This window comes from Octopus bimaculoides, chromosome 20, assembly GCF_046866305.1.
Source record: "Octopus bimaculoides isolate indiv1 chromosome 20, ASM4686630v1, whole genome shotgun sequence".
NCBI classification, from domain to species: domain Eukaryota; kingdom Metazoa; phylum Mollusca; class Cephalopoda; order Octopoda; family Octopodidae; genus Octopus; species Octopus bimaculoides.
The window spans coordinates 36,858,686-36,876,264 of NC_142947.1; the positions used below are offsets into that span (position 1 = coordinate 36,858,686).

Below are 17,579 nucleotides of genomic sequence, written 5' to 3' on the forward strand. Positions count from 1 at the left end.
AAGCGATGGTGGGGGAACAAACACATACACACAGATATATGTATACACACACATATATGTATACACACACAAACACACACACACACATACATACGATGGGCTTCTTTCAGTTTCCGTCTACCAAATCTACTCACAAGGGTTTGATTGGCCCAAGGCTACAGTAGAAGACACTTGCCCAAGCTGACACGCAGTAGGACTGAGCCCAGAACCATGTGGTTGGTAAGCAAGCTACTTACCACACAGCCACTCCAGCATCTGAGTGCATTTTGTGTTTGTGAATTGTTTCGTTTAGGTTGTATCATTGATTTGATTGCGTCTTGCACAGGTTTCCCAGTTTGTCATTGCATGGTTGATATATCTTAGTAGCACTGAAGCTATGTGGAGAGACTCCAATATCCAGGAGTATGGAACACTGGCAAATGTTTTCTGGTAATAAATCCAAGTTATGTTCAGACTTGTTGTTCTCTTCTTACAGTTCTCTATAATGGCTCAATTTACCAGAAGTTGCTCCACACAACCGTACATCCCTCTCCAGCAACCCCTTTGTTTTTCTGGTAAAATGTTTTCCAGATGTATTATACGCCAGTTATAAGATGACTGATGTGAGAGTTTTGTATGATGTTGATAGGCATGTTATTGACCTATACTTTTGTGGTTGTACGGTGTCTTTGTTTTTGGGAATTAGGGTGGTTTGTCCTTCAATATCCAGTTTAGTGTTCATTCTGGCTTGCTTATTAATAAATTAGATGTTGCCGCTATGTGATGCTGGTAAGGTGTTTCAACCAGAAGTTGGGGACCTTGTCTCTCCTTGGAGTTTTCCGGATGCTGGATACACTCAGTGTGTCGATGATCTTTTGACTTGTGATAGTGGGCCACACCTGTGGTACTATTTTGCTCTTCCTTTCCTTTTCCCTCTCTTTCCATTGAGCATTTTTGTTGTTTTTGTTTGCTCCATATGACTGAATCCCTGATGACGGCATGTCATTCATTGATAGTTTTTTTTTGTTTAACTTTCAGCAAAATCTTCTCATGTTTATTTTATTATAGGCGCAGAAGTGGCTGTGTGGTAGGTAGCTTGCTTGCCAGCCACATGGTTCTGGGTTCAGTCCCACTGCGTGGCACCTTGGGCAAGTGTCTTCTACTATAGCCGCAGGCTGACCAAAGCCTTGTGAGTGGATTTGGTAGATGGAAACTGAAAGAAGCTCATCGTATATATGTATGTATGTATGTGTGTATATATATATATATATATATATATATATATATATATATATATATATGTATATATGTGTGTGTGTGTGTGTGTGTGTGTGTGTGAGAGTCTGTCCCCACAACATCGCTTGACAACCAATGCTGGTGTGTTTATGTCCCCGTAACTTAGCGGTTCGACAAAAGAGACCAATAGAATAAGTACTAGGCTTACAAAGAATAAGTCCTGGGGTCGATTTGCTCGACTAAAGGCAGTGCTCCAGCATGGCCGCAGTCAAATGACTGAAACAAGTAAAAGAGTAAAAGAGAGAGCATTATTATAATTACAAGATACAGATAATGCTAATAAATAGCGTTATCATGCAGTTTCATGAGACTCAAACCCACATCCTTGTGGCTGATGCTGGTGTTTTGTAACTAGTGCTTGTGAGTTCGAGTCTCATGGCTGGCCAGTAACGTATTTTTCTGCAATGTATAATTTATCCTGATCACACTATTTATTAGCATTATCACGCGTTTGAGAATTAAAAAAAATTTATTTCTGTATCTTTTAATATATCTCAACGCTTCTAAAACAAACTTTGTTTACTTTCATCGTAAGTTGAAGTATTATTTAAGATGACGAGCTGGCATCCATCTTAACTCTGATGAGTTGTGCACTTGAGCACTGTATACAATAAGAGTATTATATTATTTTATCTGTGGTACTTCATATTTGGGAACAGGTCTTCAATGGATAAAGGACTACTTTACCCAGCTTTTGAGAGTGAAACAAGAGAATGTTTATAACTCAGAGCAGAACAAATATTGCAAGGGACTTTGTTCCATAAGCTTCAAACACTTTATATTCTCTTGAAAATGTAAGTATTGACAAAAGATACAGTCATAGGTAACTTGGACAAGTGTCTTCTACTAGAACCTCAAGTCAACCAAAGTTTTGTAAATGAATTGGATTGACAGAAACTGAAAGTAGTCTGTCGCATGTGTGTGTGTCTGAGTGTTTTTGTTCCCCACCACTGCCTGACAAGTGGTGTGTTTCTATCCCTGTAACTTAGTGGTTCAACAAAAGAGACCAGCAGAATAAAGTACCAGACTTACAAAGAAAAGGAAAAACAAACAAGTACTGGGGTTGATTCGTTCAACTAAAATTCGAGGTGGTACCAGCATGGTTGCAGACAAAAAAACAGGCTTCCACACAGGTCCTCTTTACCAAATTCCACTTACAGGTTACCAATCAACCCAAACTTATGGTAGAAAACACCCAATCCTACACAGAACAATCAAATCTGGAACTAGGAAATAACAGAAGACACTTCTTAACTATGCAGACATATCAGAACGCATGTTCAATTTGAATTTCATGGAATTGGAATGGTTCCATATATTGAACTTCTGGTGGAGAAAAAGGAAAATGGAATAATTCTAAAAACTGAAATTGGAATAAACCTTCCAAAGAGGAATTCCTCGACATACAGTTTCATTTTGTACATGCAGTTTCATTTTGTTAAAAGCTTTCAGTTTTATCATTATTCTGAAATTTCACATCAAACTGTTAATATATATATATATTTATTTATTTAAAGAAAACAGAAAATGGAGAAATATTGATGAACAACAATTGACTGACATCAATTATTATTTATTAATTCAATGCAAATAAACTGCATCTCATCTAACAGTTGTTTCTGCATCCAATGTAGTACACTCTTTTACTTGTTTCAGTCATTTGACTGCGGCCATGCTGGAGCAGCGCCTTTTAGTCGAGCAAATCGGCCCCAGGACTTATTCTTTGTAAGCCTAGTACTTATTCTATCGGTCACTTTTGCCGAACCGCTAAGTTACAGGGACGTAAACATACCAGCATCGGTTGTCAAGCGATGTTGGGGGGACAAACAGACACACAAACACCCACACACACATATAAATATATATATATATATATATATATACACACACACACACACACACACACACACACAACGGGCTTCTTTCAGTTTCTATCTACCAAATCCATTCGCAAGGCTTTGGTCAGCCCAAAGCTATAGTAGAAGCACTTGCCGAATGTGCCACACAGTGGGACTGAACCCAAAACCATGTGATTGGGAAGTAAGCTTCTTACTACACACCCATGACTAGTCCAGCCCATGCCAACATGGAAAACAGATGTTAAATGATTATATTATGATGATGATGATATATCTTTTACAGTTCAGTCATTGAACTACAGCCAAGCTAGGGCACTACCTTGGAGGGTTTTAGTCCAACAAACCAACCCAGTACTTTCATTTTTTAGAGTCTGGGACTTATTCCATTGGTCTCCTTTTCCAAACAGCTAAGTTACAGGGATGTAAACAAACCAACACCAGTTATTGAACAGTGAGGAGGACAAACACACATACCACAAGCATCTACAGTTTCCATTTACGAAATTCACTTACAAGGCATTGGTCAGTCTGGAGCTGAAGTAGAAGACACATGGGTACCACACAGGGGGATTGAACACAAACTCACATAGTTGCAAAGAAAGCTTCTTAACCACTCAGACATGCTTGTATCAATACACACACACACACAGACCAAGTTGGATTCCCTATTCCTGATTAAAATGTAGACATTTTATTTTCTCTTTTCTGTGTCTTTCCTCCTGATATTGCAATAAAATTATCTATTCTTTCATTCTTTTACTTGGTTCAGTCATTTGACTGTGGCCATGCTGGAGCACCACCTTTAGTCGAACAAATCGCCCCCAGGACTTATTCTTCACAAGCCTAGTAATTATTTCCTCAGTCTCTTTTTTGCCGAACCGATAAGTGACGGAGACATAAACACACAAACATCAGTTGTCAAGCAATGGTGGAGGGACAAACACAGACACAAATACGAATACGTGTGTGTGTGTGTGTGTGTGTGTGTGTGTGTGTGTGTGTGTGGTGGGCTTCTTTCAGCTTCCGTCTACCAAATCCACTCACAATGCTTTGGTCAGCCCGAGGCTATAGTCAAGGGCACTTGCCCAAGGTTCCACACAATGGGGCTGAACCTGGAGCCATGTGGTTGGGAAGCAAGTTTCTTACCACACAACCGTTCCTGTGCCTAGCAAAATTCTTACCACAGGGACACTCCTGCAGAATCGTTATTCCAGGATGGGTCTAATACATGGCATCAGCACCACAACAGTGCATTATGGTGTCAGCTTGTTGAATGGTTAGTTTGTATTCATAAATCAGTTTCAATTCCCCAATGCATACGCAGTTTTATTTTATTAAAGCTTTTCACTTTCATCATTATTCTGAAATTTCACTTTCTTAATCTAGAAATATTTAAAAAATGTGCCTATGCATGTTCGAAAAACAACCCACTTCTAGTATTACAACCAACGATTTATACGCAGTTAGAGAATAAGTGAAACTTTATAAAACTGAAACTATTTATAACTGCTACTCCATTGAATTGTAGTTAAGAATTACAAGTATAAATGAAACTATATCACATTACAATAGAGATGTAATATAAATCTTTTACTCTCTTTTACATGTTTCAGTCATTTGACTGCGGCCATGCTAGTGCACCACCTTTGGTCGAGCAAATCGACTCCAGGTCTTATTCTTTGTAAGCCTGATACTTATTTTATTGGTCACTTTTGTCGAACCGCTAAGTTACGGTGTTTACAATCCATGTAACTTAGCAGTTCGGCAAAAGAGACTTATAGAATAAGTACTAGACGTACAAGGAATATGTCCTGGGATCAATTTCTCCAACTAAAAAAAAAAAAACCCTTTAAGGTGGTGCTCCAGCATGGTCACGGACAAACGACTAAACCCACTTAAAGAATCAAAAATACCATAGCAAATTTATAATTAAAAACACTTTACAAGATGCTAAAGCATTAGTATAAATTTTATAAAGCTTTAAATTTATCACACATCCTGCTAAAGAAAACGGTGCCCTATTTGAAAAACCACAAAGAAGCTAGAATTCATTTGCTCCTAGGTCTTATCAACCAGAGCTAAAAAGAACAGCAGCTGCAAGATTGAGATCAAATCTGTTGATTAAGGGGCATAATTCAGTGTATTTGACTACCATAAAAGAGGATTCTACATCTTATTTCCTTCCTTATTGCATGGTCAGTGACAGGAAAGGTTATAAAATTAGTTTCTTTAACAAACAAAAAAATCCATTGTAAGAAAGTACAAAAAGAAAATAGAGTGTTTGATGAAATTAGCATCACATATAAAGCAATAAACCTTTGGCAAAATGAGCAATATTAAAACAGAATCAATTGACTGTAATTTAAAAACGATGGAATATATACATGTACCCCACTTATATGTATTAAGGTTTTAAAGTTCTATTTATTGTTTGAAATTTTGTTCTATTGTAAAGTTATATGCTCTACACTAGTATTTCCCCACCTTTTTATTCTTGGAGAATCCTTGAAATATATTCATATATCCTTGAAGTACTGAAGGCCAACCTCAGGGTGCTGAACCTTCCAGATGAGATATGCCTGGTGCCTTAGCTATACTCAAGAAGACCCGTACTCTACAGCAAAAGTGTAAAGGCCAGTCCTCTTGGTGAACAGGGTTGGTCTGCAAGAGTCATGTGCTGGTGCCACATAAAAAGCACTTGTGCCAGTTCCATGTAAAAGCACTTGTGCAGTGCCATACAAAAAAACCTAGCACACTCTGTAAAGTGGCTGGCATTAGGAAGGGCATCCAGTTATAGAAACCAAACTAAAATCAAACTGGAGCTTGGCAGTTCTGGTCAAACCACCCAACCCATGCCAGCACTGAAAACAGACATTAAATGACGATATATTATATACCTCAAGGAACCCCCTCCATAATCCACTTAGCCCAGTCGTTAAGGTATTGTGCTCATGGTTGTGACTTGTGGGTTCAGTTTCCTGACAGGAAGGCTTCATGTCCTTGAGCAGAGCAGTTCCTTTTGCACTTCTTCAGTCCACCTAACTGGAAGTGAGTAATAATACCAGTTGGGTACTTGTGATGGACTGGTACCCCATCCAGCGAAATCTTCAAGAGCAGGAGTAGTGGGAGTAGTAAGTCCTCGGTACTATATTTTTGCTTAGACTCATCATCTGGCATAAAGCCACCTCCCTCAATACTACATTCCCTTATTAAGGGGTTTTGTTTTAGGAGTTACTAGGTGACCTCACTGGAGCTGGTGCCACATAAAAAGCACCCTGTACACACCGTAAATTGGTTGATGTTAAGAAGGGCATCCAACTATAGAAACCATGCCAGGGCAGACATTGGTACTTGGTGCAGTGCCCTGACTCACCAGCTCCTGTTGGATCATCCAATCCATGCCAGCATGGAAAATTAATGTTAAAAGTAATGATGATGAAAAGCTATCACAATAGCCCAAGTTACTCAAATGGTTTCAGTTTAATGATAGCTAATGCTGTTTTGGCTGTTGTTTGCTATTTAAAGAAACAAAAGAGTTATGTACTTACAGTGGCATTCCTAATGGCAGTGAGTACATCCAGTGTGGTAAGACCACCAAGAGGGTCAACTGATTCTAAAGTGCGACCAAAGGTCTCATGGAAAATATAACAAATCCTTGCACCACCACATCTGCAAATGAAATAAGCGGTTAAATGAGAGAGAGAGAGAGAGAGAGAGAGAGAACAAAAGCAAGCAGTTTTTTTTATTATGATGGTGATGGATGGTAAAATTTTGGGATCAATACACTGATAATCAAGCATCCTCAAATACTCCTCACACCCTGTCTATCATCATCATTTAACATCCACTTTCCCATGCTTGCAAGGGTCCAACTTGGTAGCACTGAATGTGTAGTCTTAGGAGAGAAGTCCCAATCACTTAAAGCAGATGGAAGTTGTGAAAGAGAGGAATCCAGGAAGATGTGAAAGCTGATCTCAAGATGTTGACCCTCACACAGAAGATGACAAAGCATTGAGACGTTTGGCGACACACTCAGCTCAAAATCAGTCCATCACAGCAAAAATGAAATCCTAATAGTAATATGCTTATGCTTGTATATACTGGGTCCTGCACCTAATCTGCCCATATAAAGCATTCCCCCATACCTCATCTTCCTAACATCCATTCCTTCATCCCTCTTCTACCTATGGCACTTCTCAGCTGCTGCAATAATTTCAGAACAGAATCAACACACATTTCATTGCCACCCCTTTTACACTACCAGTCACCTCCTCCTCCTCCATCTGAAACCACTTCCTTTTAAACCCCATGCCTCATTCCCAATGTCATCTCTTCCCATACTATTTACTACTGACCACTCCCATTCCTGTACCTCCAGTTATATCTCCCTCCCCAGTGAGCTACATCTTAGGCCCACCACACCTCATCTTTAACACCTCTCCTATTTTGATACTGCTGCTATCCACACCTCCTGTGTTGCTGCTTGTCCCCTCCTCCTCCTCCTCCTCCTCAAGCTACTTCTCTCTTACTTCCCTGTTGTCAACTTCATGGCTCATTGGATCCTGTCATAACGTCCAACCCATGCCAGCATAGAAACAGAAACTCAACAATGAAGACATACATGGAAGTATTTACACACACACACGTGCACACAATATTTTGCAGTATATAATGTGCATGCATTTCTAACGTGCATTCTTAACTTGAAGAGAAAATTTCTGGCAAACAAATAAAATGCAGATACATTAAAAGTTAAATGATCTTGTATATGCATATCATGCAGAGAGTAGTTTACAGGGTGGCATCAAAAAGTTCCCAGACTAATTACATTTAATAAAAAATAACTTAATTACCTAAGTTTTAACATCATCTCTTTTGAAATAGTCACCTTGCACAGCAATACATTGGTCCCAGTGTCATGCCACATTTGGAATGTATCCTGGAAGTTGTTCTCTGTGAGTCAAGGACCTTCTGCGATTCGCTCTTGATCTTGTTAAAACAGCATCCTTTGAGCTGCATTTTCATCTTGAGGAAGAGACGGAATTCAGCAGATGCTAAATCTGGTGAATAGGGTGGATGCAGAAGCGATATTATGTTGTTTTTGGTGAGAAACTCCTACATGAGGCAAGTTTAGTGACCGAGTGCAAATGTCGCGAAGAATCCAACTCACTGTGCCCCACAGATCTGGTCACCATTAACCGAATGTCCTCCCTCAAATGCTTCAAAACATTGCAGATGAACTCTTGACTAATGGTCTAACCCTGGGGAGACGAATTCTCTATGCACAATACCACGGATGCTGAAAAAAAAAAAAAGGACAAGCATGCTCTTCACTGAGCTGTGGAGCCATTGTGAGACCATGCCACTTGAAACGTTGTGTATGATCGATCCATCACCTGGTTGTCATAAGCTTGCTGAAGCATGCTCAATCTTTCTGTAGCAGACTTCCCAAGTTTAATACAGAATTTTAGATTGGCTCTTGTCTGCCATTTTTGTCATAGATAGGAAGTTGGAGCCAACAGCATACACGTGATCACAAAAACACAAATTTCACAATGCCTGAAGTAAACACCGTGACATAACTCAGCACACTGCCTCGTGAAAATCACTGCTAGCTCTCACTGTACATGCAACTGTGTACTGCCATCCGTTGGCTACAGAACTAGTCCAAGAATGTTTTGATACCACCTCATATACGACCAATTGTTATTAATACAACAAAAAAAACTTGCATATGTTAAAAAATACAGCGTGTGTGTGTGTGCGCGAACGCTCCACACCATTATACATGATTATACATCTATGTTGAGTCATTAGTTTCGTTTTAGTTTTTTTTTTTTTTACCTTGTATCTTTAACCAACACAATACTTTCATCTCTCAATATTTACCATTATCACCCTCAATGTTGTCACAGCCAGCACCATCAACCACACTACTGAGTTACTTCCCTTAGCATGACAGCTGCGTCTAATCGTCACACTGATAATATAAGACCTCTTGTTCCCAGATCATCTTTTAACAGAGGTTAGGACTTACAGACAGAAATCATGTAAGATAGTTCACATCTCTTACTTTGAAAATGATTTGATAAAGGTAATATAAATTTGAAAGGCGCCTTGCTGTACTCAAAAAGACCCGTCCTCCACGGCAGAAGTATTAAGACTGCATCTCCTGGTGAAGAATATTGGCCTGCAAGAGACCTGTGCTGGTGTCACATAAAAAGCACTCAGCACACTTTAATGTGGTTAGTGTTAGGAAGGATATCCAGTCATAGAAACCATGTCAAATCAGACTGGAATCTGGTGCAGCTCCCTGGCCTGCCAGCTCTGGCCAAACCATCCGACCTATGCCAGTGTGGAAAACTGGACATTAAATGATGATGATAAGATTCCAACTACAATAAGGTTCGAAGAGAAACTATCATCATCATCATCACCATTTACTGTATGTTTTTTTACACTAGAATGGATGGTTCAATACGAGGTGAGCTAGAGGACTGCTGCAAACTCCAAGCCTACTTTAGTATGGTTTCTACTGTTGGACGCCCCTCCTAATGCTAACCACTTTATAAAGAGTACTTGGATGTTTTGTTTTAAATGAGAAGTTACCAAGTAACTCACAAGACAAGGTCCTGCTCAACTGGGTGGAGAGTAGTATTAACCCATTTTAACACACTGTCCTCGTTTGAGGACATTTTGTATTTCGTTTATCTACTGCAATAAAGGTTAACTGAAAGCAAAATAGTACTTGTATGTATTTAACCATTGTATTTGGTTTAGTTACTGCAATAAAGGTTAACTGGGTGCATCTGTATGTTCATTATCCCTATTTCTATAACTATCTTCAAAATTTCGATAGGGTTAACCTGGGTTAACGGAGGTAGCAGCTCTATGCCAGGTGTAGAGAGGTTGAAGTATGATAGACAGAGGCGCAGGAGTGGCTGTGTGGTAAGTAGCTTGCTTACCAACCACATGGTCCTGGGTTCAGTCCCACTGCGTGGCACCTTGGGCAAGTGTCTTCTACTATAGCCTCGGGTCGACCAAAGCCTTGTGAGTGGATTTGGTAGATGGAAACTGAAAGAAGCCCGTCGTATATATGTGTGCATGTATATATATATATATATATATATATATATATATATGTGTGTGTGTGTGTGTGTGTGTGTATGTATATGTGTGTGTGTTTGTCCCCCCCCCCCACCCACCATCGCTTGACAACCGATGCAGGTGTGTTTACGTCCCCGTAACTTAGCGGTTTGGCAAAAGAGACCGATAGTATAAGTACTAGGCTTCCAAAGAATAAGTCCTGGGGTCGATTTTCTCGACTAAAGGCGGTGCTCCAGCATGGCCGCAGTCAAATGACTGAAACAAGTAAAAGAGTAAAAGAGAGAGGAACAGGAGTCATACTCTAGAAAGATATATGATTATCCCAGTTGGAAAATAAAGATAGGGTGAAGGTGCGTCAGAGCACAACCTCAAGCCACAAGAAGATGAATATAAGAGAAGCGGTATGAGTTGGTAAGAAGTTCATAGAAATGTGATGGAGAGTAGCACATGGACAGAAATGGAGTTAGAGGGAAATGCAGCAAGTGGTGAACACAGCTGAGCATGGATTAACATCTTGCAAATATAAACACGATATATTTTCTATAAGACATTTTTTTTCTTTTCAAAAATCCAACTTACAATTCTGTGGTTTCAATATTTTTAGCTGTCCCTTCAATTGTATTACAATAAGCAGAAGCAAACCTGGTGATGATTTGCAGTAGTAATTGGCCCTAAAATGATCAACAAAACGTATTTGAAGACAGAAAATGCTTCATAAACATAGATATGTACGATTACATATAGACATACATACATATGAAATAGAGGTAAAAATACTATCTGACTTTAATTCATACTTTAGCCTTTCAACACCTAGTACAAAGCTACCCCAAGCTACCCCGCTCCACTTTCTCCTCCCAAATAATTCCACTTAGTCGTAGAAGTTCTTTCCCTTTCCTTTTTATATCTTGCAGGCTACATGACGACTTCACTAGTGTCGGTGACACGAAAAAAGCACCCAGTACACACTGTAAAGTAGTTGGTGTTAGGAAGGGCATCCACTTATGCCAAAGACAACACTGGAGCTTGACGCAGTCCTGCAACTTGTTGGTTTCTGTCAAACCGTCCAACCCATGCCAGCATGGAAAAACGGACGTTAAATGATGAGGAATAATTAAAAATAACAATACATACACAATCTTAAAAATAATGATTTCTAACTACACATCCTTCAGTTGAAGGGTCTCGTCTTGCAAGATACTTCATCACCTCACTAGTGCCAGTGCCAAAAGCATTTAGTACATTCTGTAAAATGGTTGGTGTTAGGGAGAACATCCAGCCGTAAAAACTGCATCAAAGCAGACATTGAGAGTTAATTGCAGTCTTCTGGTTCACCAGCTCTTGTCAAACCATCCAACCCATGCCAGGATGATAAATGAATGATGGTGTACAAGGACAAAGTTTATGTGGAGGAAATAGTCAATTACATCAACTACAATTAGCTGCTTAGCCTTTTATTTAATCTAAGCGTCTTCTACCTATAGCCCCCATGCCACCAATGTCTTGTGAGTGAATTTGATAGAAACTGTGTGGAAGCTTGTCATGTATATGCATATACAGTGTGTCCCCACCACACCACTTGACAACTGGTACTGGTTTGTTTATGTCCCCATATATTAGTGATTCAGCAAAAGAGACCAACAGAAATATGTACCAGATTTTAAAATGAAGTATTGGAGTGGTGGGGGGGGGGGGGCAATCCCTTCCACTAAAACCCTACAAGGCTGTGCTCCAGCATGGCTGCAATCCAACAAGTGAAACAAGTAAAAGAAATGATAGAGATATTGAATGAAGCGATATTTTCATAAAGAATTCCGTGTCCTTACTTTATCTTCCACTGGTTCTCCGAATGAATTCAATAAACTCTGGAACTGAGCAATTAGGACATTAACCCTGGTTTTCAATTCTGGTAAGCAATCTCGAATATGGTGCATAAGTAACTAGAAAAGAATTAATAAGCATTAGAAGAAAAGTCACATTGCAAATCTGGTCTACAAATCAGGTTAGTTTAATATATCATCTCCATAAATCAATGCAGTCTGTAGTGTTTGTCACTCATTATTAGACGGTTTAGTTCAATACCAGTTGGTCCACTTAGTTAAAATGTGCACAAAATCAGGTAAGATTGATCCTATTTAGATGTTTGAAAATACCTTATACACAAAAACACACAGAAACACCTATACACACACACACACACACACACACACACATATATATATATACATACGGCGGCGAGCTGGCAGAAACGTTAGCATGCCGGGCGAAATGCTTAGCGGTATTTCGTCTGCCGCTACGTTCTGAGTTTAAATTCCGCCGAGGTCAACTTTGCCTTTCATCCTTTCGGGGTCGATTAAATAAGTACCAGTTACGCACTGGGGTCGATGTAATCGACTTAATCCGTTTGTCTGTCCTTGTTTGTCCCCTCTGTGTGTAGCCCCTTGTGGGTAGTAAAGAAATAACACATATATATATATATATATACATACATACATACACACACAAAGTGGTATCTAAAAGTTCCTGGAATAGTTCTGTAGCATGCCAACAGATGGCAGCAAACAGTTGCATCTGGAGTAAGAGCTAGCAGTGACCTTCATAAGGCAGTGTGTCAAATGAAATCACTGTGCTTACTTTGCAAGTTGTGAAATTTATGTTTTTGTGATCAATTGCATGTTGTGATCTGCAATTTTGTCATAGACAGAGACACTGAGCATGCTTTGGCAAGCTTACGGCAACGAGGCAATGGGTCAAGTGGCACAGATGCTTCAAAAGCAGAAGAATATCCCAGGAAGGCGATGAGCAATCTGGAAAACCTGCCACGAGCGTCCACCCCAGAAACGTGGTATTGTGCAGAGAATTCGTCCCCCAGGGCCAGACTACTGAGAGTTCTACTGTGACGTTTTGAAGCATTTGAGGGAGGATATTCAGCAAAAGCTACCGGATCTGTGGAGAGCAAAGAATTAGATTCTTCACAATGACAATGCACCCCTGTCACGAGCTTTCCTCACTCATGAGTTTCTCGCCAAAAATATAGTATCGCTTCTGCACCTGCCATATTCACCAGATTTAGCACCTGTGGACTGCAATGTCTTCCCCAAAATAAAGATACAGCTCAAAGCTTGCCATTTTAACACAGTTGTCAAGATCCAGAACAAATCGCAGAAGGTCCTTGACTCACTTACGGAAAACGACTTCAAGGCCAGATTCCAAAAGTGGCAAGAACGCTAGGACCAGTGTATTGCTGCACAAAGTGACTATTTTGAAGGAGATGATGTAAAAACTTAGGTAAATAAGTCATTTTTTACAAAATATAACTAGTCCAGGAGCCTTTTGATATCACCTCATATATGGTGCCAAGAAAAAAGCACTGGTTGGTGTTAGGGAGGGCATCCAGCTGTAATAACCTTCCCAAAACAGACAATGGAGCCTTGTGCATCCACAGCCTTTCCAGCTCCTGTCAAATTGTCTAACCCCTGTGCCAGCATGGGAAATGGACGTTAAATGATGATGATGTGTACCTACATACATACATATGTCTGCTTTGAATCAGTTTCTATGGCTGGATCCCTCCCTAACATGTACATATGTATATATATGTATAATCACACCAGACAAGGAGGGTCTGATTAAATTGACGAGACCTGCCTCACCTAAATAAGAATAAGTGGCTGGAATAGATGATTGAATTTTTCCTAAAGTCAAAGAGTTATTTAGTGGATAGCTTGGGTTCTGAATTGTAAATGCAACGACCATTTCAGTTTGCTGGGTTATCTTGGAAGATTCCCACCAACCATGCCAGCAGAACCAGCTCTTTTGGTGGCAAAACCAGGAGTGACAGCAACAAAGTGGGTAACCAAAGATGATCTGATACCAGACATTCATCAATAATCTACTGATACTGACTGGAGACTTAGTGCCTCTTACTAGTAATTCTATGTCATGGAAAATAAGAGAGTTTACGAAATCACATGACAATTTCAACAAGATTTTCAGATTCTATTTCTTTGTGGCAAATATAATACACACAAAAATTAAATTTACATGGTTGACTTTTCATTCTGTTAAGGATCTTAAAATGTATATATATATAGATTGATAGATATACAACATATCTATCTATATAGACAGGCAAACAAATAGAGAGATAACTTCAGTCAGGTTAGCAGACTATCTGCTAACTGTTTGTAAGACAAAAAGAAAAGTTGTTAACTTACTCTGTTGAGGGTCTTTGCAAGATGCATAGAACCATTTCGGTTGGCTATTGAGGGATATTTCCGTTGGAGAAAAGAAGCTTCGTCACGAAGACAATCTGCCATGTTCTGAAATTAAAATGGAAAAAAATAATTTTTTTATAGAAAGATGCTTAAAAGCAATGTTGTATATTAATATGTGGTGGTAATAATGAGCCAATATTGAATGAATGTGTGTGTGTGTGTGTATGTGTGTTAATGCATGTGTATGCATGTCGTAAAATTAGCCATTATTTTCACAACAGCAAATGAAATAAAGCATAGCAAAAGATTTCTCTGGAACAGGCATGGGCAGACCTTTTTCAAGAAGTAGGCCACATCAGACATGGCTCACCATCAGACAGGTCACACTAGCAAATAAGATTTAAGGTAATTTTTCATTTAGGCAGGTCATTCACAAAGCTGCAGTTTGCCCAGGACTGCTCTAGAATACAAAAGGACAGAATTGTGTGCATATATATGTATATATGCATGTATGTATGTATATGTGTGTGTGTGTGTGTGTATGTATACACACACACACACACACACCATTCCATAGCAAAACCATTGTACTACACTGACATTTTTTGATATCTTGGTATCTGACACAGCTGGAGATACAATAGTTTGACCAAAAGTACCGGTTATTGCCAGCAAAAATAAATATTGGGAAAAAACGCATTTGACCAAATTTGGACACACGACAGTTTAACATAATAGCAACGATATATATATATATATATATAAGTAGAGTTAGCGGTTGGAATAACTGTCTAAGGAAAAGGAATATCCGCTTTTACTCTACCGGTATGAATTACCTTTGTTAACCCTGGACATGCACCAACAGACACTGGAAGCAGAAACGGCTGTTAGAAATGTTAAGGTTTTGTATTTAAAAATATAATAATCAATGGTAGTCAGTTTGGTTGTTGATCAAGAATTTTCTCCATTTTCTGCTTATATTAACTTTTAAAGGCAAATTCACAACTGCTATTTTTATTCCCCTTTGAATCTGCCCCTGGAAAGCTAAAGAGCCAGAAACATGTGTCTGGGAATCCACCAAGGGAAAGCACTATAGTAACTGCAGTGAATTAGCCTTTAGAAATTAAAATATGTCACAAAAATATTTTAATTAACCTAAAGTCTGTTTATATGTGTGTGTAAATATATGTATGTATGTGTGTGTGTGTGTGTGTGTCTGTGTTATGCACATAGCTGTATATAGGTGTTGTACATGACTGCATGTGTGGCATATGGCTGTATGTATGAAGATTGTCCTGGAATTTTAATGAAACTATTTTTTCATGAATGCTGCATATATGTATGCATGTATTAGTATGTATACATGATTGTGCCTATTTTTGCATGAGTGTGTGTGTGTGTGTGTGTGTGTGTGCGCGCATGCATGCTCAAAATAGGGGGAGGTAATTAAGCCAGACAAACCAACCTTCTCGTTATTGAGGTCAGCTTGACTCCTGTTCACTACACCAATAATACCAAGCTTAACAGGTATCACATGTCCACAGAGTACGTCCATAGCATCAGTACCAGCATCCATAAGGTCCAGTTTAGTAATTACAGCCAAAGTACGTCGACCTATGATTAATGAATTATAAAACGGAAAAAAAATTATCAACTGAGAATACAATTTATAATTTCATAATTCATTTCAGTATTTTGTCTTAGCATTCTATTTACAGGCACAGAATCATACATTTTCCCCATCAAATTCACTGTAACTCTTTAGCATTTAAACCAGCCACATTTGGCTCAGATATTCTACCCATTTTATGCCCAAACTAACCATATCCAGCCTTTCACACCTACTCTACAATGTCATTCTAAAAATATACGATCACTTCTTCAAAATCTCGCAACTACAAGATAATGCACGATTAATTCAAAACAATGAGAGTAAATATGCTTTACAATTGATAGAATAATCCAAGTACTAAAGGGTTAAACATCTTTCAGTAAGTGTATGATGAAAGATACTAAATTTGTTTTGTTACAAAACATACTTGTAAAATAGGGGTGAGTCTTAAATGCTAGCAAATATGGTAATTAAGATTTTAATTTACGATGAAAGTAAACAAAGTTTGTTTTAGAAGCATTGAGATGTATTGAAAGATACAGAAATAAATTTGTTTATTCTCAAACGCGTGATAATGCTAATAAATAGCGTGATCAGGATAAATTATCCATACATTGCAGAAAAATACGTTACCGGCCAGCCATGAGACTCAAACTCTTTTAATGTATATGACATTTAGACTTTATAAAAACAAAATTGTTGGTTATAAGCTTAGGTGTGATGTGTGTGGAGATTAAAACAGCAGAAAATGAAATCATTTACAGAAGCTAACATGAGAAGAAATAATTTACAGGTCCTTTATAATCAGTTGTAATCAATAACATTTCTGTCTGGCAAGCATTAGATACATAATTAAAGATGCATCATTCAGTCTGTTACCTTCCTTTCTCTCTCAAACTGTTTGTTATACTTTCCGATGTCATTTAATGAAAGGTTTTATAAAACCTTAGAAGAGCTTGAGTAACTGATGGCATTTATTTTGTGTGTAAATCTACATAGTAGATATGCAAATATGTTAAATTTACCTATTTCTCTGTAGAGTGAAAAACTGGTGAACAGTCTGAATCAATTTACAACCCTTATTGGGGTCTCATTAGAGGTGTCTACATCACATGATCAACCCCAAAGAAACAAGTAGCTAGCTATAGTTATATACACATCAAACTTAGTAGCTTAAGAGAAGTGGAGTTGTAAATTTGCATACCATTAGCATTTAACATTTAATATCAGTGGCCTGTCAACAGGGAACTCAGTGTTGAGGTATGACATAATGTATGTAAACCTACTAGGTAGAAATAACTGGCAATCAGTCAGTTACAACACCAAGGGTTCCAGTTGATCTGATCAAAGGAGCAGCCTGCTCGTGAAATTAACGTGCATGTGGCTGAGTACTCCACAAACATGTGTATCCTTAATGTAGTTCTCAGGGATATTCAGCGTGACACAGTGTGACAAGGCTGGCCCTTTGAAATACAGGTACAACTCATTTTTACCAGCTGAGTGGACTGG

The 17,579-nt window shown here is 38.7% G+C and overlaps 1 protein-coding gene across 1 annotated transcript in view; it reads right to left on the reverse strand.

Annotated features, from left to right (window-relative positions):
- LOC106867941 (dynamin-1-like protein) overlaps positions 1 to 17,579 on the reverse strand; it is a 75,465-nt gene that overhangs the window by 12,952 nt on the left and 44,934 nt on the right. Inside the window, exons 5-9 of the mRNA XM_089338371.1 lie at positions 15,924 to 16,072; positions 14,459 to 14,563; positions 12,068 to 12,181; positions 10,821 to 10,912; positions 6,683 to 6,803 (exon numbers count right to left, since the gene is read on the reverse strand). Of these exons, the coding sequence (XP_089194497.1) occupies positions 6,683 to 6,803; positions 10,821 to 10,912; positions 12,068 to 12,181; positions 14,459 to 14,563; positions 15,924 to 16,072 (581 nt within the window). The remainder of the gene's footprint in view (positions 1 to 6,682; positions 6,804 to 10,820; positions 10,913 to 12,067; positions 12,182 to 14,458; positions 14,564 to 15,923; positions 16,073 to 17,579) is intronic.